This window comes from Tupaia chinensis, unplaced genomic scaffold, assembly GCF_000334495.1.
Source record: "Tupaia chinensis unplaced genomic scaffold, TupChi_1.0 Scaffold000023_1, whole genome shotgun sequence".
Lineage (NCBI taxonomy): Eukaryota > Metazoa > Chordata > Mammalia > Scandentia > Tupaiidae > Tupaia > Tupaia belangeri.
In genome coordinates this window covers 4,087,142-4,112,914 of record NW_006159453.1, presented here as the reverse complement: position 1 = coordinate 4,112,914, position 25,773 = coordinate 4,087,142, and the positions used below count along the sequence as shown (strand labels likewise).

The following is a 25,773-nucleotide window of genomic DNA, read 5'->3' as shown; positions in this document are numbered from 1 at the left end:
CTGTCTGGCTCTCTTTCTGCTGTGTGCATGTGCCCTAAAGCAAATGAAATAATAATAATAATGAATAAATTAAATTAGATTAATATTTAATATTAAAAATATTTTTAAAATATTAAATGAACTTATGTGTTATCTTTCATCTTGAGTGACAACATGTTCAAATAGTATGCCGAAATAGGCACTTTTCCAACAGTAAAATGGTCTACCTGTATTCTTATTTGGCTATTGAGCAAAGTAAATTCTACTCTTTAAATTCTTTCAAGTTATTAAGTGCCTGACCAAGAGGCTATAGAGCTACAATATTTAAAGCCAAAGAATTAGGAGCCAGTGCCAGTGGAAAAGTAAGCACAGTTAAAAAAAAAAAAATCTCTGTGTATGTGTTATATTCTTCAGTATAATATGAATTTGAAAGTAATCTTCTCTGGTAATATAATGTAAGTTAACAGGAAGTTTTAGTTAGCATCACTTTCAGGTTTGAAGAAACTCTTCTGTGAAGGAAAACACCCTTTCTTGTTTACTAGTTCCTAAATTAAATTGAGAAAGATCTGATTTCTGATTCTGTCGTTTACGTTGTGGAATGTCCAGTTTAGTGGGCTGTAGTAACAGACTACCTGGGTTATTGTCAAACTCCTGACTCACTGCTGCCTAATGAATGCCAGGCAAGATGTTTAACTGCCAAGGTCTTAGCTCCTTCTGTAAGAGGAGGAGTTGTACTAGGCTTCTGCTACGTAGAAGTGCTGTAGTCGGGGGTTAAATAATGTAATATATGTGACATGCCTGACCCTTCTAGGTACACTTTAAATAAACCTGAGCTTGTGGTGGAGGTGGGGTTTTCTCTTATACGTAAAGAGAGCTTTGTTAAGTAAGGTTCAATACTCATTGTTACTCTAAAATAAAACACGAAATGAAAACACATGCTGGGAAACAGCAGTTAGCGTAATGGCTATGTCGCTGGATTCCCATGTAGTCGACCATGGTTTGCGTCCCAGACCCGGTGGTTTAAAACTCACGCCAGGTGCGTGTGCGTGCGTGCCCAAGATCCCAAGAGGAGAATGAAGGAGAAGGGATTGCGGCGTGACCATCCCCTCTGGGGGGTGATTTCTCGCTTTCTGTCTCTATGTCTCTCTCTGTCTGTCTGGCGAGCGCATGCTTCCTGTAGCGAAAACCTCTCCAAAATAAATAAATAAATAAAAAATAAACGCATGCTGATAGGTCTATCATTCGAATGTCAAAGCATCATCTCCCTTCAGAAACTGTTCTGGAAGGTAAGTCATCACTGCACACTTGGAGGTCTGTCCCTGGCATGTTAAAGTATTACAGCTCAGACAACTAGGTCAGAGGCCTGGAGTGCCCAAACGAGCCACCTGGGCTCTGCCTTTTTCCGAATGTGTAGTGTGGGAGGGGAGAGAGATGAGAATAGAAATTACCTGGGGGAGTGGAGGGGCGAAAGAGCAGAGGGGAGAGTGTTGATCTTGGACTACATGTGCAGATTCTCAGCCATGGGCTCCCAAATAGGACAGTGACTTGTGGTCTAAGACCTTCAGATACTACCTGTGTGGCATGCTCTTCCTGAGAGAGGGTGGGCTGCCTGCCAGTCCTGGTGTGACCACGTGGGGAGAGGCGATGTCCAGGCAAATATGAACTAAAGATATGACCTTATTATATAAATCTGGGCCGGCTCTGTGGCCTGGTGGTTAAGGGAGCTAGATCCTGCATGACTGACAGTGCAGTTTGAATCCCAGCCCCAGTGGCATGAAAACCACACCAGGAGTGTATGCCCGTGTGCCTCAAATCTCAATAGGGCAGAAAGGGATTGTGATGTGATCACACCCTGTGGGGGCAGAGTGCCTTCTCCCTCTCCATCTCTCTCTGTCTCTCTATCTCTTTCTGGTGAGCAAACGCACCCTCTGGCAAATTTTATACACACACATGTAAACATACATAAGTATGCATGTATGTACTCTAAGTATATATGGATGTATATACATACATACAAATGTCTTCCTAGAATGCTGAAATCATTTTAAGAAAGTAAATTCTGCCTTTGGTATTTCTAGATAAAGCTCTGACTTGCCCCCCAAACCTCATTTGGTAGTTGCTCTACTCTTTATCGCAAGAAGAGAAAGCAGATATTACTAGGAAAATTGTTCTCAACCTCAGCTGCTTATTGGAATCACTTGAAAACCTTTTTAAAAAAGAGGCCTTCTGTCTGGACCCCACCCTGAGGATTTGGATCTGATCGCACCAGGCAGCAGAGTTTTTAACCCTCTACGTGATTCCAGTGCACAGCCAGAGGTGACAGCCATGTCTACTGCCCTGGAGTTTCTCTCTCCCCAGGTGTACTCTAATGAATTTCAGGAGACCAAGGCAGCCCAGATTCTGTCAACAGGCTTTCCAGCCAACAGTTCCTAATTCAAAACCCATTCATGTGTTTTCCCTTTGGACACACACAGAGCTTTCCGTATTTCAGTAAGTGATGTTGGCTCCTGGAGAAGTACTCACCTCTCTTAGCTTGCACCCTGCCTCCAGAAGGCAAGGCTCACCATCGAAACATGATTTATTGTCCTAGTTCTCCTATCTCCATGACATGATCAACCCACAGATTTTGTTCCAGAACCTTTGACTCAGTCATTTAACGACAAGTGCTTCCTAACCCTCTCCTGCAGCAATTTGAAGCCTGTTGTGATGTGCTTAGTTAGAAGCATTTATATTTCGCCTTTCAGTCTGTCTGTGTCCTTCCAGGCTCTTGTCTTACCTGTTAGCCTGACATATTCCTTTGCTTATCTCAGTGTAGGTAATGTTTCTGTATAGGTTGTGTTTCTGCTACGTTATGGTTTCATTCAACAAATTATCTGTTGAATGACCTCTGTGGGATAGGTACTCTTCTAGACATAGAGGGACAAATCCATTTCAAATCAGGAAAAAGTCTTGCTCTCATAGGACTTAACACTTAAGTGGGAGGAGACAGAGATGGAAATGCAGGCCTCGCCGTGGTGGTACTCGTTGCTAAGATGTGGTCTACAGGCTGGAACCACATGGAAAGCCCCAGGTTTGGTTTCTGGTCCAACCTGAAGGACAAATACAGTGCTGAATGCCTGGAATTCCAGCTGGAAGGCTGAGGCAGGAGGATGATGACAATAAGACCCTGCTCTTCCCCCACCCCAGAAAAAAAGAAAAGTGAACACATAAGTAACTAAGATATGTATTCCATAGTATGTTCAATGTGCAAGGGCTATGGAGGAAGATAAGGTAGGATAGGAGGAAAGGAAATAGTAGGGTGGGTATAATATTGAATTTGCTGTATGATACGATCTAAACTACAGAGGATGAAGGCTTGCACCAAAGTAGTAGTGACAGAAGCGGCAGTATCTGAACTCTAGACTGGCATGAGGTGAGACCGTGATTGCTCAGGGCCTCAAAGGACATGATAAAGAGTTTGACTTCTTCTCTGAGTGAGAGGGAGAGTTACAGGAAAGTTTGGAGTAGAGGAGAAACCCAGTATTTCAGTGGCTGCTCAGTTGGGCCTAACTTACAGGAGTCAATGGTAGAAGCAAGGGATCCAGTAATCAGAGGTAAGGGTGTCCTGGGCCAGGGAATAGCAGTCGTTGGGTGAGAAATGGCTGGAATCTGAATGTATTATTGATGTCCTTAAGTAAATGTCTATCTAATATTTTTACATATTCCCTAAAAGTAGAGCCCTAAACTTCAGGAAGGAACCTGAATAATGACAGTACAGCAGTGGGTTAACTTTATGGCTCTTTTATTTTTGCTGTCAGGCACGTGTACCTGCCAGAGAGACAGGGAGAGACAGAAAATGAGAAATCATCCCCAAGGAAGGATGTCCTTGCCGCAGTCCCTTTTCCTCCATTCTTCTCTCAGGATTTTGGACACGCATTCACACATGCTCAGTGTGAGTTTCAAGCTATAGGGCCCAGGACTCAAACCCTGGTCGGCCATGTAGGAATCCACTTGCTGGCCCCAACTTTATGACTCTTAGATACCACAAATTCAGTATCATGGGTCGCTGTTGTAAAGAGTGACGTTACTACTGGTTGTTACACTCCAAGGCATCAAAACTTCCCTGGCCTGCTCCTGCATTTTGTCATGCTTGTTCATGGGTGGCCATTTGCCATTGGATACTCTGACCCGAACTGTCAGTGGGCACTATTGCACTGCTGTCACTTCATAAACACCTCTACTTCCCTCCTTGCAGTCATTGCCTTATTCCAAAGTAGGTCCCTGGAAAGTGACTGAGACAGGCAATAGGAATGTAGGCAAGAAAATGACACTGCTAACAGTATTGAAAGAACCCACGGTTCAAAGTAAGTCAGGATGAGAACACCTCAGGTCTCATTCTTCATTTTTTCTTCTTTTAATGTCCTGAATAAGAAAAAGAGAGAGGATTTTCCTTCTTCACCTCCATGCAGATCTCTCAGGTGGCCTCATATCACTTTGCTTTTCCTTGGCCCTAAGCAGAGTACAGGTATGATGGAAAAAGTGCAGAGTGGTGCAAAAGAGATCCGATAGTTCTCTTCCTCAAAACTGAGCACACCGTATTCTAAATTCTGGTGTTGACATTCATATTTGTTATGTGATTTTAACCACCAAGAGAGGGACCAGCAGAAAATGAGACGCAGCGGAATGGCTGCGTCGTTGGACTCCCATGGAGTTGACCGCATTTCAAGTCCTGGACCCAGTGGCTTAAACTCATGCCGGGCACGTGTGCATGCGTGCCCAAGATCCCGAAAGGAAAATGGAGAAGGGATTGTGGTGTGGCCATCCCCCTGGAGGGTGATTTCTTCTTGCTTTCTATCTCTCTGTTCGTCTCTGTCTTTCTGGCTAGTGCACACGCCCTATAGCAAAAACCTCTCCAAAACAAACAAACAAACAAAAACAACTAGGAGAAATTCAGAATAAGTATACACTCATGTTTCATTCAGTCACTCAGCAACTATGAGTACTTTTTGTATGCCAGGCACTGTTCTGGGCATTGGGAAATGGGTGTAAGCAAAAGCCAAATCCCTGTTTCTTAGGAAGCTTTCCTTAGGATACAAGAGACAGACAAAAACACAAGTAAACAGGTAAATACATATATGAAGGGATTTCAAAAGTTCATTGAAAAATGCCATGAAAGTACTAGTTTGTTTTGGTGCAATTTTTTTTTAAATCCATGCATAGTTATTCCTAAACTGTGTTTTCAGTGAACATGCTGAAGACTCCTTGTATTGTATATCCAATAAAGATAATGTTGTGAGAAAAACAGCCAAGGGAATGAGCGTGGGCTTGCTGATGGTGCTTAGGGTTACTGCTTTCAACAGAGCAACCAGAGAAACACCTCCAGTGATATCTGCGCAGAGAACTGAAGGAAGCAAGAGAGCAATATTAGTGCCCATGTCTGGTTGGAAATGCTCCTTGCTCTAAGAAATATTTAAATAGTTTGCCCAGCTCTTTATATTCCCTGACTGGTTTCACCCTGTCTCATGGCTCTTTAGATGTCCTGTGACTTTCAAATTTATGTCTACCTCGGATCTTTGCTAACACTGGCCTCCTATAGCCAGCTGATGGTGTCCCCTCCCCTTGCTGTCTGATAGACACCTCAGGTTCAGCACATCTCTAATCAAATTCCTCACTCCCCCTCCCTCCAAACTTGCCCTTCCTGGAGTCTCCAAGGGCAACGTCTAACTTTTAGTTTCGTAGGTTGAAAATCTTGGAGTCATCTTGACTACTCTCTCCAACCCTGTATCTGATCCATCGGATAGAGCACAAGTTATTTATATTGGGAAAATCTAGAAAGGAGAAAACTTAGGGCAGCGAGATGAAGAAATTGAGGTGGAAGAGAAAGCAGAGCAGTAATAGAAGTACCTCAGGGCAGTATTTGCTGGAACGGAGAGCCCTGGAACTCGGGTTGATGAGAAATCACACCGCAAGTCACAGCTCCCTAAAAGTTTGAGCTCAAACTTCAGAATGGTCTGCTGTGTTCTGATATGTTGATATCAAGTGTTATTGGTGGCACTAAAGCTGTAGCCCCATGGATTGGAAAGAGATTTTAGGTACCTATAGGATTTTTTTTTTTTTAAAGAGATTTTTGCTATAGGGCACATGTGCTGACCAGAGAGACAGAGAGAGACAGAAAGCAAGAAATCACCCCCCAGGATGGATGGCCATGCTGCAGTCCCTTCTCCATTCTTCTCTTGGGATTTTGGGCACGTACACATACGTGCCCTGCATGTTTCAAGCCACCACGTCCAGGACTTGAACCATGGTCAACTACATGGGAGTCCAGTGATGTAACCATTATGTCATCTGCCGGTTTCCCTATAGGAATATTTTACATAAAGTCCACCTAAAGAATTTTTAATTCCCTTCCTCTGGAAACATTGTGGGAACAGAATGGGGAAGCCAAAAATGGAGACTCATAATAATTTCTTTTAAGGGAACATTTGAACCAGTCCTAGAAAAATGAAGCCTTTGAATGTGCCTGTCTTCAGTAAGGCAAAACACTTTGTTGAAACTTCAAGACAGGGAGATCTTGATCATTTTGTAGGAACAAGAGATGATTAATAGTGAAGTCTTTAGAGCAAATTAATTTGAAAAAGAACAATCAAACGGAAGTAAGGTAGTCACTGTCTTTCTATTTTAATTGGTATAAATTTCCTACTATTCAAATTCTCAGTACAGAAGGTTCTGCTGTATTGCCACACTGAGTTCCTAGAAACCACCTGGGTCCTCCTAAAGGAGATTGGAACAGTACCATGTTTGAGGAATATATTCTCCACCCACGAATTTCATATCACAGGAAAAGCAGGTATAACCAGGAGTGTGATACAAAAGAGTTTCTGTGGCTCTGCTAAAAGTCCTCTTCCCACCCGCCAGCTATTTATAACAGAAGGGTACGTTCTATACTAGGGATTTCTCAATGGACAGAAGCTGGGTGTTTTATAGCATTCCAAAAGATCTTTACTTAGACTGTATTTCGCTCTCAGTGACAGATTTTAGGCTAGAGTGTTCAAGTCATAAATAGGATCACCCTGAATATAGTCCTTAGTTAACCCCCCACATAGGTGCTTTTGCCAGTGGATACCAAGACTGTATTTCCCATAAAGGAGGTTGTTGGAGACTAAAATAATTTCTCTCGTGAAGTGGAATGAGCTTGGATGTTGGAATCAGACAGACTTGAGTGGGAATTTTTGCTATGCCATTCATGGGCTCTGAAACCTTGAGGGAATTATTTAGTCTCTCTTTGCATATCTCCTCTTCTATAAAGCAAAGGAAATACCTACCTCATGTATGTTTAATGTCTGGCCATGAGTAGGCACAATGACACTAAATGCCAGTTGTTACATCTTTTTCCTTCCCATTTAACAAAATGATTTGTTGAAAATCTGTTTCTTCTGCTTTTTATTGTTTTGTTTTGTTTTGTTTTTTTTCAATTTGCCAGAGGGCATGTGCACTCTCCAGAGAAGGACAGAGAGAGTGAGAGAGATGGAAAACAAGAAAACACCCCCTATTGGGCATGTCACACCTCAATCTGTCCTCTTCCCTTTTCCCCTCCTTTTGGGATTTTGGGCATGTACACACATGTGCCCAGCATGGTTTTCCAAGTTACTGAGTCCAGGACTTGAACTCTGTGGTCAGATATGGGATTCAGTCATCTTAACCATCAGACCATAGGCTGGCCCATTCCCTCTGTTTTTATAAAGAATTCTCTTTCAAGTGTAGTATCTCAAGTTAGTATTAAAGGTTACAAATATTAAGAAATGTTTATTCTCAATAGTAAACTCCCTTATTCACTATAGCCAAGTTATGGAAACAACATAAGTGCCCATCGACGGATGAAGTGATAAAAGAAATTATGTGGTCGATATTTACAATGGAATATATTTAGCCTTTAAAATGAAGAAAAGTCTTCAAATGCCATAATCTGGCAGAACCTTGAGGACATTATGCTAAGTGAAATAAGCCAGTCACAGGAAGACAAATACTACATGACTCTACTTATATCAAGTATCTAAAATAGTCAAATGAATAGAATCAAAGGGTGGAATGGTGGTTTTCAGAGTCTGGGGATAGGAAGAATGGGGAGTTACTAATAGATAGGCATAAAGTGGTCATTAGCAAGACAGAGAACTGTTGTACAACATTGTTCCTATAAACAACAGAATTGTGTCCTACCCTTAGAATTTTGCTAGGTGTTCTTTCCAAAAGAAATAAAAATTTTAAAAAATAGTAACCTTGGAACCAGCAGTTAGTGTAATGACTATGTCGCTGAACTCCTATGTCGTCCACTGTGTTTTGAGTCCCAGACCTGGTGACTTAAACTCACGCCAGGCGCGTGTGTGTGTGTGCCCAAGATCCCAAGAGGAAAATGGAGAAGGGATTGAAGCATGGCCATCCCCCCCTGGGGGGAGATTTCTCACTTTCTGTCCCTCTGTCTCTCTCTTTCTGGCGAGCGCACGCATCTTAGAACAAAAAGCTCTAAAAAAAAATAGTAACCTCGCTATCACGTTAATCAAATTTGCTTGCCATCTCTATTGATGATAATAGTTGCTTTCATGTACAGAATCTCATTTCCTGCCTAGCACTGCAATTAGAGTTTGCCACAGTGATCTTTTATACACTTGCCTAAGATCCTGTAAAGGAACCTGTGATGCTGTCCCTATTTTGAAGATGAAGAATCTAGCCTGCTCATGTTTACCCAGCTCTCAAGTAGCAGAGCCAGGACGCAGACTCAGGCACCTCGGCCTCAGTGCCGTGCTCCCAATCACTATGAGCCTAGAGTGTTACTTTAGTTCTACAGTTATGTGATTGTTCTTGTGGAAAGCCTTAATAGCCAGGGACAGGATCTCTTCTAAAAGAGTGGAGATGGCCATGGAAAATGGACCTTGGGAGATGTTTTTATCTCCTTGTTTTTCACTGCTTTCCTATTATAAAATCAGACCTTTAGAATGAATGGAGATTCTATGACATTTGAGGGAAAATGAGTGGGTAGAAATAACATAATGCTTAACTTTTTTTTTTTTTTTTTGAGCACACCCACCCATAGCAAAAAGATTAACTATCACTGAAGGAGATCACATTTGATCCCTGCAAATTCTTTGCCATCTCCCTATTTATTTGTGTAGACCAAAGAAAAGAAAGATGTAGACTATTTATTAGATTGGCTTAGTCCTTATTACTGTCCTCCCCTTTACCTTGGATTTTTTCTGCATTTAATCCGTTTACATGGTCTTTTTTTTTTTTTTTTTTTTTGCATGTTGCCATGGTAAAGCTCATTCCATGAGGTGGGAGATCTTACTGCTGAAGAAGGTTTTTTTTTTTTAATGTTAAACCTTGCATTTTTATTTCCACATTTTATCTTGGTGTTACTAGGGCAACACAAATAATTTCATTTTCTCTTTGAAGTTGATGCCCTTAAGGCTGTAATACCCTCATCTTGACTCATTTATGTTCTTACAGTTTTTTTTTTCCTAGTTTAATTCCTTCAGCTACTTTCCTTACACAGATGTTTGCTGCTTTTCTTTCTATAACCACAATAGCTGATGCATTGTTAGTGTGGGGGTTAAGTATTTGGAGAAATTATAAAACCTACTGATTAGAAAAGAACTACAGATTTTATCACTTGAAAAAAATGCCAGTTTATGAAATAGTGGATGAAAATATTAAATATAGAGAAACTTATTCAAGTAGCTCTCCTAAAAATCTATTTGGTTCTTAGATTTTGAAAAGCAAGATCCAAGAGTTTATATACTACAGCAAGGGATTTATCAAAAAGTCTATCTGAATATATTCCATTTCTAAATTCAGATTCTGAAAATGAAGATACCTGTTCATTTCTATTTCTGTTTCTTCATCCCAGAACACTCTCAGGCTTGCTTTCATGCCCTGTCTGCCCCGACAGGTCTCTTGCAAACTACCTGCAGGAGTTAAGTGGCTAGTTGCTGTGTGTCTTTCCCAGTGCTGGTTTGGCTCACACAAACCATTTGTGTTTGACTCAGCATACTGAGCTGAGAAGCAAAGAAAAGTAATATCACATTTTAAGCTACTATACTGGGTCGCTGGAAACGTCATGATGCATTTATCTATGCAAAAGTGTGTCATGATGTTTCCAACAACCCAATGTAATGTACATATTTGTAGGGGTACAGTGTGATGTTTCTGTGTATGAATGTAATGTGTCATGATTAAATCAGTGATTAGTACACCTATTATTTCAACCATTTCTCTTTACGTTAGCAGGAACATTCAAAATCCTCTTTTGTAGCTACTTTTGAGGTTAACAATGAATTTTTGTTAAGCACATTCTGACTACTGTATTTTATAACATTAGACATTGTTCCTCTTATCTATAATTTTGTTTTTATTAACATCCCTTCCCCCGCCATCCTTCTTAGCCTCTGGTAGTCATTCTTCATAGCTCTATCTCTATGAGGTCATTTTTTCAATTTCCACACAGGAGGGAGACCATGTGGTATTTCTCTTTCTGTGCCTGGCTTATTTCACTTGACATAATGTCCTCCAGGCTTACCCATTTAACCCTAAAGCTTTTTTTTTTTTTTTAAAGAATGATTTATTTAATTTTATTTATTATTATTTGTATTTGTCATAGGTCTCACGAGAGAGAAAGAGGGAAAATGAGAAAGCAAGCTGCCAGGTCCAGAACTCGAACCATGGAAGGCCATGTGATAGTCTAGTACCTTAACTACATGCCACCTGCTGGCCCTCCAATTTAACCTTAAATGGCAGGACTTTGTGCTTTTCAATGATAAATATATATATATATACACACACACACACACACACACATATATACACACACAATATATATATATGTAACATATATATAAGATATTGTATATGTATTTTACATTTTAATATTTTATATTACATGTTTATCACATGTGTACATGTGTGTAATACATATATACATAAGTGTTGTGTAATATATTTATTTTATATACATATATACATATATATATATATATATATATATATATATATATACACACATGCATATATATTGTAGATCTGTTACCTCCATATTTTGTTATAGCTTCTGATTTATCTATTGTCCCCAGTGCTTGGCACTTAGTAGTTTTGTGGAAAATATTGAAAAAAATGTTGAAGAATAGAGAGACATAAAACGGAAAAAATGAAAGGATAAAGGGAAAATTAATATATAGTGTGTCTTTGTTTGTAGATCTGTTACCTCCATATTTTGTTATAGCTTCTGATTTATCTATTGTCCCCAGTGCTTGGCACTTAGTAGTTTTGTGGAAAATATTGAAAAAAATGTTGAAGAATAGAGAGACATAAAACGGAAAAAATGAAAGGATAAAGGGAAAATTAAGGGAAGGTAAGAAGAAAAACAGAAAACTAAAGAAATAGACCAAAGGAGACTGTCCCTGAAGGACTGAATTTCCTGTGTTAGTTCCTAAGGAGGAATTCCAGGTGGATTCTGAGTAAGCTGTCCACACAGCAGGCTGGTGCATGTTTGGACAGATGCAGGGAGGGAAACCATTTTTGCCATCAGTGTTGTCACTTGTGTTCAGTCTCAGAAAGTTACTGAGCAGCCCCCTTGTTGGTGACAATGGCCTGCTGAGATTCTAAAGCAGCATTCACTACTACTTGGGATGAGAATTTTGTGAACTCTGTACCAAACATGGGCCACTGAGCCAGGACTTCGGGTCTCGTTTACATGGGATAAATGTTTACACAGAGTGAGCATCATGAGGAGGATGACCCAGTTAGGGCAGGGTCTGTTCACACGGTGGAGGGCAGTTTGCCTCATTTCACAGCCAGGGGCAAGGTGAAGCTGTAAGCTCTGTGTGTGTCTACAGAAAGTTTGCTTTGGGTAGATTTTCACTCACACCTTAGAAAAGACTTTTGGGGCCCAGCTATGGTGGTCCAAGCCATCAGACGCCACTACACAAGACTGGGACCACATGGAAGGCACAGGTCTAGATGCCAGACTAACCTGAACAGGCCCTGTGTGGTAGTGTGTGCCTGCACTCCTAACTAACGGGGAGGCTGCAGAGCACCCTGACCATGAGACCATGTCAGATAGTCCTCTCTCTCCCCTACACCAAGAAAAAGACCAAAAAAAAAAAAAAGAATTTTGATGAGCAAATCTTGGTGACTTTTTGCCAGTGCAGCCTAAGAACATGTACCTAGTATCTTGTCCTCGTTGCCCTCCTTGTCTAAGGACATCTGGACCAGCTTTTGTCTTTATGTCTCTAAAGATTAAAAAATAAGGTCTGACATTATTCAAAATAAACAGAAATATAATATTTATAATGAATCATGGAAGGAAAAAGAGAAACAGAGGGGTTAAAAAAAGTCATCACATTGCCAACTTTTCACTCAGTCTGGAATGTTCTCCTGGCCTTTGCCTGCCTCTGACTTCACGGAATCTTTACCACCTCTACTTCATATTTTGCTGTGGACATCGCTTCCGAAAGTCCCAGAGCCCAGGTAGTTCCGTTTTCTGTCAAGAGCATCCTGCACTTCTATTTCATGCTTGTCACAGTCGTGATTAAACGGTTGCATGTAATTATTTACTGGTTCATAAGTACCGGGAATATGTTTTACTCATTGCTTTGTTCACATTAGTGACCTCAATAATATCTTTCAGATAAAAGTTATTCTAGTACTTCTAGAAAGAATGAGTCAAGCTGCTAGATGTTGACTGTGTTGGTGTTCAGGGCATAAAGCTTTTCAAAGACACTACATTTGCCCTTCATAACTTCATACCCTAGGAGTAGCTGTCATCATTGATAACGTATCCCTTTTCCAGCCTTCATAAAGGGGAAAACCAAGGGTGACTCAAGATCCTTCAGCCTTCACTACCTTATCTCCCTAAATCCCACTTCATTCCTACCAAATCTCCAAGACCGACCCAGGTTGTATCCAAAGACATTGAATAAAAATGAGCCAGCTTGTTGGGACCAGCAATTGGTGTAATGGCTACGTCGCTGGACTCCCATGTAGTCGACTGCAGTTCGAGTCCAGGACCCGAAGGCTTGAACACGCTGGGTGCGTGTGCGTGCGTGCCCAAGATCCTGAGAGGAGAATAGAGAAGGGATTGTGGTGTGGCCATCCCCCCGGGGGGTGATTTCTTGCTTTCTGTCTCTCTGTCTCTCTCTGTCTGTCTGGCAAGCGCATGCGCCCTATAGCAAAAAAAAACTTCAAAAAAAAAAAAAAAAAAAGAACAAGCTTATCTTTCCACCAGTTTCTATTTCTCTGGTGAGTGGGGATTTTTTCAGGAACAATTTTCATTTATCTCTGTGTAACCATTATTTCAGTCCCTTAAACATTAAGAGTTAAGTTCTTAAGATGGGCAATCTGAAAAGAAGATGAAGTATTACAGAACCATAAAAACAAACATCCCCAGAGTTGTTTCACAAACCTCTTTTCCTTGGCCTTAAGCCTATTTTCCAGCACCCAAAAGATCAGCTACTTCATTCCTAAATCCCTCTTCAGTCAGAACTTCAAATATCTTGTCTTTGAAGTATTTGACTTTTTTTTTTTTCTTTAATTTGCTGGAGAGCACATGTGCTCACTGAAGAGACAGAGAAACAGAGTGGGAGGGAAAGTGAGAAATTTTCCACCATGAGGGATGGCCATGCTGAATCCCTTTTCCATTTCTCCTTTTGGGATTTTGGGCATGCATACCCATGCATCAGGCATGTTTTCAAGCTGCCAGGTTTATGACTCTAAGCACACAGTCAGCCAGACCCACTTGCCTGAACCACCCCATCACTGAGTGACCCCATTTTTTTTCTAAAAGTACAGTTTTTCTTATTTTTCTCTTGCCTTTTTCTACCTACCAGGCTGAAGCTTTTATTGAATTTGTGTACTCTTTCTATGCAGTTTTTCATTTTGTAGTATTTGTGATTAAACCTCCTAATTTAGCAACTCTTGAACTAATTTTGCTCCTCCCAAGCACCCCAATCCACCTTTTCATCCTATTAATGAAGTTACTGAATAAAACCAGTTCTGAAACCAACTTTCGATATCACCCTGCAAGTTGATATATTGTTAGATTTCCATGTCTTATGTCTAGGTCGTTCAACCATTTTTAAAAATACGTTTGGCAAGGCTTGAGATATCTTTGCCATGGTTTTCTCAGGAAGACCTCACCTGGCTCCAAGCCAGCTTTCTTACTTATTATAGAACTGCAAGTAAACAGCTTTAAAATACTGTCAGTTCATCTATAATCGTGGTACTGCTTTGGGTCTTGTTCCAAGCTAACTTATGGGCTGTACATTTTTTCCTACTTTTTGCCGACAGAGGGTTCAAGTTAAGAAATCTAGTCTAATTGCATTTAGACTGTTCTGGTAACTTTGTTTTTAATTCCGATGGCACAGCAACCCCCATCGTGCGTCTTGTCCCTAATATCTAATGCTTTCGGCAGCCGTTTCGGTTGCTGTGTGTACATTGAAGCCTTGAAAGTGGTTGGATTGTCCTTGAAAGGAATAAAGGTTTTCTGCTGATAAGAAAAAAAATTCTTTGGTCAATGAATGTATATTGAGCATCTACTGTATGCCAAAGACTGTTAGGTGTTGGGAAGAGCACAGTGTACAAAACAGAAATTCTCCCTGCCTTCATGGAGCTTATAGTCAAGCAGGAGGCCAGTATTAATCAGAAAACACAAATGAATGGAAAAATCATTGGGCCATTGAGTCCACAGTGCTATGAAAACCTGAAATGCAGGATTTGACCAATGCAGGGAGATCAGAGCCTACATCCCTCAGTAAGTGGTCTTGGTGCTGGTGCTGGTGCTGGTTCGGGAGCCTTCAGCATTATGCAAGCGCACTTGCAAAGCAGGCATGTGGGAGCGGGAGGGAGGCTTGAAAGAACATTCCAGTGGTAGGACTTGTGGCACAAAGCCCTGTGGCTAACTATTGTTAATACCTTTTTTGTAATGACTTTTCAAGATCCACCTGGATCATTTGGCCTTTGCTGTTAGTAATGTCTATCACCTAGATGTACTCTTTCTTTCTTTCTTTCTTTCTTTTTTTTTTTTTTTTGGAGAGGTTTTTCGCTATAGGGCGCGTGTGCTCGCCAGACAGACACAGAGAGACATAGAGACAGAAAGCGAGAAATCACCCTCCAGGGGGGATGGTCACGCCGCAATCCCTTCTCCTCCATTCTCCTCTCGGGATCTTGGACACGCATGCACACGCGCCTGGCGTGAGTTTTAAGCCACCGTGTCCAGGACGGGAACTGAGGTCGACTCCGTGGGAGTCCAGCGACATAGCCATTACGCTAACTGCTGGTTCCCAAATGTACTATTTCTTTTTGAGAGGGGGTAATTGTTTTCTCTTTTGTCTTTGTTTGTTTTGTTTTGCTTTGTTTTCAATTTTCTAGAGGGCACATGCACTTCCCAGAGAGAGAGAGAAAGTGAGAAAACATCCCCACCACCACCACCACCCTGCCCTCAGAGGAAACGGCCACTCTTGGTATCTGGGGCACACCCACACATGCACCTGGACCATTTTTCAAGACTTTGGGGTATTGACTAGAACAGCATAGTCAGCCATGTGGGATCCAGTTGCCTTAACCACTGTGCCATTGGCTGGCCCTTTATCTTTTTAAATTAAAGCATATATTCATCGTTAAAAGTAGGTAAATCTTAATTAAATGAATTCTATTTTCTAAGAACTTTTTCATATAGATATTCAGCATAATCTAATTAGAGAGGTTAGCAGCCTTTGACCATATCTTCAAGTCTTCATTACAAAGAAATCTTTTATACCCTCCCTCAGCTGCTATTGATAGACTGTGTGACTTTAGGAGTGCTGTATAACTCCACGTTAGACTTTATTAACTTTGCTATGAGAAAATAAAACTTGGAAGAGGGGACTAACCTGGAAAAGAAGATCACTAAATCAGTATATTAAATTGAGAGCCAAACCCAGCAATTATTTTTTTCTGTAGATACAAACCTTGCCTTAAATATTTATTGACTGAATGAACAATAATCTAATATTCTAATGTTTAGGTGTATCCATGTCGTTTTGGGGGTTTGTTGGTTTAAACAGGGTCTCCCCATGTTGCTGTCTTCTTGTCTCATCCTCCCAGCTAGGACAATAGGCGTGTGTCACTATGTCTGGCTCTTTCAGACAGGGTCTCCCCATATTGCCCAGCCCAGCCTTCAGCTCCAGTCTGTCTGCCTCAGTCTCCACAAGTCATCGGGTTAACAGGTCCCTACCACCATGCCCAGCCTTTAGGCTGGACCAGGAATTGAACCCACATGACCTCCCATGACCTCAGCCTACAGAGCATAGCATCTTAGCAGCTTGCAGAACCCTGGCTGGGTCTCACATCAGTTTTAATGTATTGACAATAGAAGTTTTGTTGTTGATTTCCTCCTGCAGAGTTGTTTTTTCCTAGGCTGGAGGACCTGAACTTTTTTCTTCTATTACTGAGACATCCAATAGGAAGTTCACTTCAAGAGCTGCGTGAGATTGAGAGCAGCTATATTAAAGAGGCCCAAAGAGAATTATTCTGATCCATGGTTCCTGATCCTAGAAGGACAATTTAAATGATAGATTCCTATAAAACATTAGTTGAACAAAAAAGGAAGGTAAAAATGATCATACTCTAGGGGCTGTCAAGTGTCGCAGTGGATAAGATGCTGGACTCCCACATAATTGACCATGGTTCGAGTCCTGGACCTGGCAGCTTGCTTTCTCACTTTCTCTGACTGGTCAAATTTAAAATAATAATAATAATAAGTGAAATTAAATAAATTATTCTTCAAAAAAATGATCATACTCTAAATCCATGAGTCTTTCAATCTCTCTTTAAATACTGATCTCTTGTTTTCTGACCAATGTTAGTTTGTTTCCTAGTTCTTGTATTTAATGTAGCTGGAAGTTTTAAATTTTACCCCCATTTTTTTTTTAAAAACCACCCAGGTTGCAACTAAGTGACTCAGGGAGGCTGAGGCAGGAAGATAGTAAGCTTGAAGCTGGGCTAGACAAGATAGCAAGACCCTTTCTGAAATGACTACACCTGTGGCCCTAGCTACTTGGTAGGTGATGGCAGGAGAGTTGCTATGTGATATGGCAGGAACCTGCCAAAAAAAGAATACAACAACAAAAAAAACCCCATCACACACACACACACACACACACACACACACACGAATACCAAGTAAGGTTTTCGACAGAAAGTTGCTTTAGCTTTCTTGCCACACTTCCGGTTGATTGCCTATGTAAATACCAGTCTACCATCTAAGTTTGTGAAAAGTTATTTGGGAAAGCTAAACTTCTGAAAACAGTAAAGACAACTTTCCTTCTATAGCATCAAATTCAACTCAACAAGCAATTCATTGAACGTTTTAGGTCTCAGAGTGAGGGATATAAAAATAAAAGGTGACCCCTGCCTTTTCAGATTACCCTGAACTCTAGAAGTTAAATAAATTAAGAAAATGGAGCCAGCTGGTGGCATGGTAGTTACAACACTAGACTCCTATATGACTAACCGTAGTTCAAGTCCCAGTCCTGGTGGCTTGAAAATCACACTGGGCGCATGAACATGCATGTCCAAAATCCCAGGAGGAGAATGGAGAAGGATTGTGGTGTGGCCGTTCCTCTTGAGAGGTGATTTCTCACTTTCCCTCTCACTGTCTCTCTGTTCCTCTCTGGTGAACACCTGTGCCCTATGACAAAAACCTTAAAAAAGAAAGAAAGAACTTTTTTAGTTTTATGTTCTTGGAGAAGGAGTCTTCTATCTTCTCCACCCTCCTTCCTTGCTAGTGCTTTGTCAGAAAGAAGGGAGCTGTCCTGGTAAATGGCGTAGCTAGTTTCATCTGGATTTTCTGGCCTGTGCTGCACTTTCAGTGTGCCTGCTGCTTAGAACCATCATGTGCTCTTTGTTCAAGGGGTAGAACTGGATCGAAGATAGACTTCAGTCTCTTTTTGTCCATTGAAGGAAGAAATCAATTCATTTTCAAAATTATCACTACAGATTTACTCAACTGAATCTTAGAATTAATTTTTGGATGTTGAAATAGGCGAGATGAATTGAAACCTTGCCTAACCCACAGTCGATGATATCGAGAGTCCGAGGGGTGAATACATCTTTTTTTTTTTTTTAAGAACTAATGGTTTGGAATATTACATTTATAAGTCTTGCTGAGATCTTAAAAGGCTTTTATTTGGAGCAGATTTTTGTCAAATAGCTTCAGCTAGATCCATAAGACACTAAAATCATTTTAATGCTTATTCTGCAGTGCATTTAAGTTCAGAAATCCTTTCTGAAATGAGGCTAGACTGATGTAGTAGTTTGTTGTTGTTGTTTTTACTTGACCATAGGTCCATCTATGGTCTATGGAGTGCGGGTATGCATGCACTTTACCTTCTGCAAGTCTGTTCCTGGTTTACAGGCAATAGTGTGGGGGAGCGGGGAGGAACAAGGAGGTGACTCACTAAGAAAGCCAGTGGACGCAGAGAGCTGAGCTGTTTCTCAGAGACTGTATGTGTACTCAGAAAACAGCTGAGGAGAGGAACAACTAACATAACCTTCCTTCCATGGGCAGGGTGTTTTTGACTTTTTGTTTTAATTTTGTTTTCCTTTTAAATCTATCCATTTCTTTCTTTCATGAGTGAGAAAGTGCTACAAGTCCCCCCAGCTGGCCTCATCATACTGCATTCTGCCCCGCTGTGCTCTAGCCAGACAGGATCATGGGTATGCTCACACCTGATGTGTCTGAGTCAACCCAGGATGTGAACCTGGAGCCATAAGGCTCCAGTATTACTCAGCAGGGCCCTACTGGTTGGGCCTATAGTCCATATTTCTGAATTTAAATGTACTTAAAATGTGCAGAATAAGCATTCCATTATTATTAGTGTCATAGAGGTGTAGCTGAAGCTGTCTGACAAAAATCTCTCCAAAATTAGGGAACCAGCAGTTAGCATAATGGCTATGTCGCTGGACTCCCACGTAGTCGACCGCGGTTCGTGTCCCGGACCCGGTGGCTTAAAACTCACGCCGGGCGCGTGTGCGTGCGTGCCCAAGATCCCGAGAGGAGAATGGAGGAGAAGGGATTGCGGCGTGACCATCCCCCCTGGGCGGTGATTTCTCGCTTTCTGTCTCTATGTCTCTCTCTGTCTGCCTGGCGAGCGCACGCGCCCTACAGTGAAAATCTCTCAAAAAAAAAAAAAACTTCTCCAAAATTAAAATCTTCTTTTAAGAATGCAGCACAATTTAGAAATACAGTATTCTAAACCACTATACTGTTAGCAATTATTTTTGGCTAGGTCTGTTTTCTGTTTTTTGTTTTTTGATTTGTGACTCTCACCCCAACAAGAAAGTCACAAACTTGGTCATTTTTTTGAGCACAAGCTGAGAATGAAGAAGACCTTATTGATCAGTACATCCTCTTTAGCATTAGAGATAGAACACTATGCATTAAAATTTCAATGACCTTTGACATTGAAATTATAAATTATTCCTGACTCCTTTCCTTATCTCAGACATTCTCTTCTTTAGTGAATGTTCTCTGACTAATCCTTATTTACACTATTGAGCTATGTGGTCATAGTCTCTCTTTTATTTATTGCAATGTCAAGAATGTACAAGAGAGGATATGAGACTGGCAGGGGGCGTTGTGGTTCAAGGCACCAGGCTCCCATATGGCCAACTTGGTGCTTGCTTTCTCACTTTCTCTCTCTCCTTCTCTCTCTCACTCTGTCCCTCTCTGGCCAAATTAAAATAAATAAACAAATGGATAAATAAAGTTAAGTCAAATAATTCTTTAAAAAAAAAAGAATGCACACGGGACCAGTAGGTGGCGTGGCAGTTAAGGCACTGGACACTCCCACATGGCCGACCAGGATTCGAGTCCTAAATCCGGTGGCTTGCTTTCTCACTTCCTCTCTCTCTCACTCTCAACCTCTGTCTCTCACTGGTAAAATTAAAAAATGAATGAATGAATAAATAAAATAAATAAATAATTATTTTTAAAATGAAGGCACAGAGATAATGATAACGTAATAGACTTTGGTCTTTAGTACAAAATAGTTGGACTGGATATTCATGTGTGTGTATGAGTGTATGTTTTAAGTCTATTTCAGTTTAACACATAACTATTGAGGGTTTCTTCTAGGGTATTGTGATATTTGCTAGAGGATAAAGAGATCTAGAAGATATAAACTGTGTCCTCAGTGAAATAAAAATAACTTCTTAAAAAGCACTATTGGTACAGGAAATAGGAATCGATCCCATTTACAAAGAAAGCAGTTTTGATTCATGTTTTTCTGAGAATTTTTTTAATGAACATTCTCCCATGAATGTAGTGTGGCTGACGGAAGGTGCCTCGCCTGTTTTGTTCACGTCTGACTCCTCAGCACCTAGCACGGTGCCTGACATATAATTCATCCTCATAATTAACTTATAGTGAGAACGTGAGTGAAAGGGAACCATACTGGGAAGAGAAAAAAGGCACTGATCATAGTATGTAACAGTTTTCAGCACCTGCAAAGGCCCATGACTCCAGTAAAGGTTATTGTAGAAACAATCATGTAAAGCAGAGGCCTTGAGATGTATGGCTGGAAGTACATGTGATTAAAAGGATTGTTCTTTAAAAACATGAGAGTACAATTGGAATGAGGAATAATATGTTTATGTGTGAAGGGAAACCAAAATTGCTAGGTAAGAGTGATATTTGCTCCCCACCACTACCCTTAGAAAAACAGGTTAAGCTCAATTTGAAGACTCTCCAAATAATGTAATTGGGCCATTAACTGAGCATGTGACATCATGGAAATAGCCAAGAAGAGGATAATACTGAAATATCCATTGGAATTCAAGTTCAGTTTGCCTCTTACCATTCCTTCCAGTCAAAAGTTCTCTCATATTACAATGCCATAAAATCAGTATAGCTTAAAAATAATTTAAACATGTGAATAATTATTATTTTTTAAATGTTTATATTGGGACCAGCAGATGGCATAATGGTTATGTTGTTGGATTCCCATAGAGTTGACCACGGTTCGAATCCCAGACCCAGTGGCTTAAACTTACACTGGACCCATGTACATGCGTACCTAAGATCCCGAGAGGAGAATAGAGGAGAAAGTATTGCGGCATGGCCATACCCCATCCCCGGGGCAGGTGGGGAGGGTGGTCCTCTCCCAAAAAGGAAAAGAAAAGAAAAATTTTATATTATCAGCTAAGGGACATAAAAAGGAGATATTTGAATACAGGATAAAGTCTATTTATTTTTTAAAAGAATTACTTTATTTAACTTTATTTATTTACTTATTTATTTTTAATTTGACCACAGAGGGACAGAGTGAGAGAAAGAGAAAACAAGTCACCAAATCTGGGACTCGAACTGTGGTCTGCCATGTGAGGGTCCAACGCCCTTAACCACCACACCACCTGCCAGTTCCGAGGTAGTCTATTTAAACTATTTGTTCTTAAAACGTTTTAGATTTTATGTATGTATGTATATACTCTAGAGGTCATGTGCACTCACCAGATAGATCCAGAGATAGTGCTTTGTCCTCTCCCCCCGTGGGGATGGTCACACCACAGTCCCTTCTCTATTTCTCCCTCCTATCAGGATTTTGGGCATACATGTACATCTGGCATGTTTCTTAAGCTGCCAGGCCTAGGATGCAAACCAGGGAACCAGCCAGGTGGGATCTGGCAGCCTCGCCCACCAGGTCATGGAACCAGCCCCAAATTCATTAAGTTCTAATCAACATTATGCAGTATTAGCAAAGAGCTCTGGAGTGAGAATGTGGTGAGAAGTCATGATTCACCACTTGCTTATTCCTTGGACAATGCACGTAACTGCTCTTGGTTCAAGTTTCTCACCCATAAAACACGGAATATAGACTATATTGTCTTTTTGGTCCTTTTTAGATTCTAAAAATCTTATAACCCATATGATTTTTCTCTTTTTAATTAATATATTTCTGCAGAACATATCATTGTGTTTTGCTTCAGTGGGTTTTCGTAGGAATACTTGGCACAAGAACCACAATTATATAATACAACACAACCCGGACTCATTCTTTCCTGAGAGAGAAAGATAATAATTTTTATGCAGTTGCGAAATTTTGACCTTTTTTGGTTGCTTTTTATTTCTACCTTTGTACTGTTTAAGGAAATGCAGTGTGTGTTTTAATTGTTTTGGGAATATCCTGGTGACTTTGTTTAGATTTGTGGAGCTTTGGAGTACAACTGCAAAGAAGCCGTGGATTTTCAATCATGGTATTTCTGTGCCTTTTCCCTGTTGCACTTCTTCATAAGAGCTTCAGGTGTGCTAATGTCCCGGCCTTGCACTGAGGGATCTTCCTCACATGACATTACTCAGACACACACTTGACTTTTGCAATTCTTATTTCTAAAACTGAAGTCACTTGCATCCTTATTCATCACTGGAATTATTACCTACTTACTAATTTATTGGTTGATTATTAATTGCCTGCTATATGTCAAGCATTATTTTCCAGATATTTGTGATCCATCAATGAATGAGATACAACCGAAAAGTCCTATCTTTATGAAACTTGCATTCTTGTACAAGGAGAGAGGCAATACATTAAGAAACATCATGAAGGGACCAGCAGATGGTGTAATGGTTGTCGCTGGACTCCAATATAGTTGACTGTGGTTCAGGTTCTGGACCTGGCAGCTTGAAACTCATGCCAGGCACTTGTGCATGTGTGCCCAAGATCCCAAAAGGAGAATGGAGGAAAAGGGATTGTGGCATGGCAATCCCCTCAAGGGGTGATTTCTTAATTTCTGTTCCTCTGTCTCTCTCTGTTTCTCCAGCAAGTGTACACACCCAATTGCAAAAATCTCTCTCTAAGGAAAAAAAAAAAAAAAAGCCGGGGACCAGCAGTTTGTGTAATGGCTATGTTGCTGGACTCCTATGTAGTCGCCTGCTGTTCGAGTCCCAGACCCAGTAGTTTAAACTCATGCCGGGCATGTGTGCATACGTGCCTAAGATCCCGAGAAGAGAAGGGATTGCGGCATAGCCATCTCCCCAGGGCGCGATTTCTCACTTTCTGTCTCTCTGTCTCTCTCTGTTTTTCTGGCGAGCGCACGTGACCTATAGCAAAAACCTCTCCAAAGAAAAAAGAAAGGCAGTTTCACTTAATGAACTTCTTGAAGCAGTGAGTTACTGTTTTAGTAACTGTCAACCCTTGACTACATATTGTATTAATACACTATTAATGCATTATGTGTATGTACAATATGTATTAACACATATGTTACATGTTTGGGAAGAACACAGAAAGCACTTTTGCTACATTCTAAAGCATAATGGTTTGTTCAAGAGAAAGCCCTTGTGTGGTTGTTTGAATTGAAAGTTGAATTAGCTATTCTGTTGTATCATACCACTTTTACTTTAATAAAACAACCAATTACTCAGATTGGGTATATGGCATATATGTCCTCCAGATGAATGAAGTCAACCTGACGCTTCATGCAGAACTGATTTTATTTGTTGACAATGATAAAATTCAGACTTTCAAGTGATAATTAGAATGTTGGAAAACTTTTATTTACACAATGAACACTGTGGTAATAGTGAGTGTGATGTTTCTGTGCGTGCGTGTGTGTGTGTGTGTGTGTGTGTGTGTGTGTGCAGGTTTAGATAGGATTTTACTGTCACAATCCTCCTGCCTCAGCCTCACAAGTCGCTGGAACTACATAGGCACATAGTACCATGCCCAGTTTTTTAGGGTGGGCCGGGAATTTCACCTGGGTCTCCTCTGTGGCCACAGCCTGCCAAGAAGCAGTGCAGACTAGTGCAGCTGGACCTGAATGCGATAGTCTTACGTTTTATAAAAAGAAAAGAAAGGAACACGAATCAATGCTGAAATGACACCTAGAAAAGTATTAATAGTTCAAAGTGATAACCCAGGATGGTAAGATAAGTAGGGAAAACTTTTCAAAGGATGGGCTCTTCCTTTTTGGCATCTTTGTGTTTTGTTGAAGAGAAGCAAGGAACCAGGAAATAACTGGAACTTGGAACTGCGCTGGCCATGGTGTCTCTGTCCCATATGGAGCACAGAGGAACCTGATATTGGACGCCGATTCAGTAAAGAAACTTGCCTTGTCCATGTGGGTCTCATGTCCTCAGCTGGGAGTTTCCTTCATGGAAATGCCAGCATGCCTTGACAGCTCCTGGACTTACCCAGACCTCTGGTTCTGATGGGCTGAAGCAATATTTCCAATGCCGGTAACAATGCAGTGTGTTGTGCATGAGGATAGATTAATTCATACTGATTTCTTCCTTTCTCAGAAACATGATTCCAGTAACAGAATTCCGGCAGTTCTCTGAGCAGCAGCCTGCCTTCCGGGTGCTGAAGCCATGGTGGGATGTGTTTACTGATTATCTCTCGGTGGCCATGCTGATGATTGGGGTGTTTGGATGTACGCTACAGGTAAGTGCCTGGACCCATGGCAAAATGGGGAACAGAGCGAGACACCAAGTCCATGAAACCTCTTAACAGAGATGAGTGTGTGATTTCCAATTGTGTAAATGGTAGTTGTGCTTCTCTAGTTGTATATTATATTTGTAATCATGGCAGGGAGCCTGAAGCACTTAGTTACTAAACTTTCCTAAGAAGGTACATGTGGTACTTGTAAGATTTTGATGAGCCTAAACAGCAACTGATTGTAGTCAAGTAATATTTGATGTTACTGATATCAAAAAGGGTCCCTTATCTTTTAAAGTTAGCTTTACATATAGAATATATATCTCCATGATGCCTTTTGGAACTGTTGAATGAAGGTTTTGCTTTTCTTTACCTCTCACACTTAACTCTGATAAGGTTTTCTCAAGTAACTAACATTTTGATGAGGTATCAGTGTTTTACCCAATGTTTAGCTCTGAATTAAAAATGTAACCGAACCAAAATTTATTCTATATAGAATACCATGTACTCATATACTACATAGCATCTTTTTGTTTGTTTGTTTGTTTTTACTCACTTTATCATGGCCACTCTGAGGTATAGATGCTCTTATTATCCCACTTACAAATGAGACACCTGAGAGACAGAGGTTAAGGGAACCTCCCAAGGTGAGTGGCAAAATCCTTATTCAAACCCAAGAAATTTGGTTCCAAAGTCCTGTTCTTAACCATTAACCCCAAGCTACATTTTATTCAGTCACTGAAAGTATTTTGACCACCTCTGACCACGCAAAAAAGGATGCTGATGAAAAACTACTAGAGTTTGAGAGGGGAGCGTAAATTCACCTATAAATTGAGTAACTGAAGAGTCTACCATGTGCCAGGCTCTATTCCACCATGAATTATTGGTGGGGGGAAAAATAACAGCAAAAATCTCCCAACTTTGTAGAGCATAAATTCCATAGGCAAAAAAATGAGCAAAATGATTGAAATCAATTAATAAAGTATATAATATGTTAGAAGACACTAAAAGCAAAGGAAAAAAGTAAAGCTTGTAAGGATGGTAGAAAGTTCTAGCAGGTGGGATAGGTGTTGTGATTCTTAAGCAGGATGACCTAGGAAGGCCTCATTGAGAAGGCGACTCTTGGCCAAGGAGTTGAAGACGGGGCAAGAACAAGCCATGCAGATATCGTGCAGGGAACCTCCCAGCCAGAGAAACCAGTAAGAGCAGAGACAAATGGTTAACAGAACCTTTCCCTTTCTGCAGAAGAATTTGACTTTCTGACTTTCTCAGTTTTCTGGCTCTGTTTCCCTGGAGACATGATAAAGGCAGAATATTAAAAGCGTTACTAGGCAACACTGTTTAGGTAGAAATTCCTGCT

At 40.7% G+C, this 25,773-nt stretch overlaps 1 protein-coding gene across 3 annotated transcripts in view; it reads left to right on the top strand.

Annotated features, from left to right (window-relative positions):
- LRRC8C (leucine rich repeat containing 8 VRAC subunit C) overlaps positions 1 to 25,773 on the top strand; it is an 88,816-nt gene that overhangs the window by 31,041 nt on the left and 32,002 nt on the right. For 2 of the 3 annotated variants that reach the window (XM_027770540.1, XM_006140166.3), the window contains exon 2: positions 24,278 to 24,419. In XM_027770540.1, coding sequence (XP_027626341.1) covers positions 24,278 to 24,419 — 142 coding nt within the window. Of the gene's footprint in view, positions 1 to 24,277; positions 24,420 to 25,773 lie in introns of those variants that run through there. The other variant, XM_027770544.1, reaches the window with a different exon arrangement.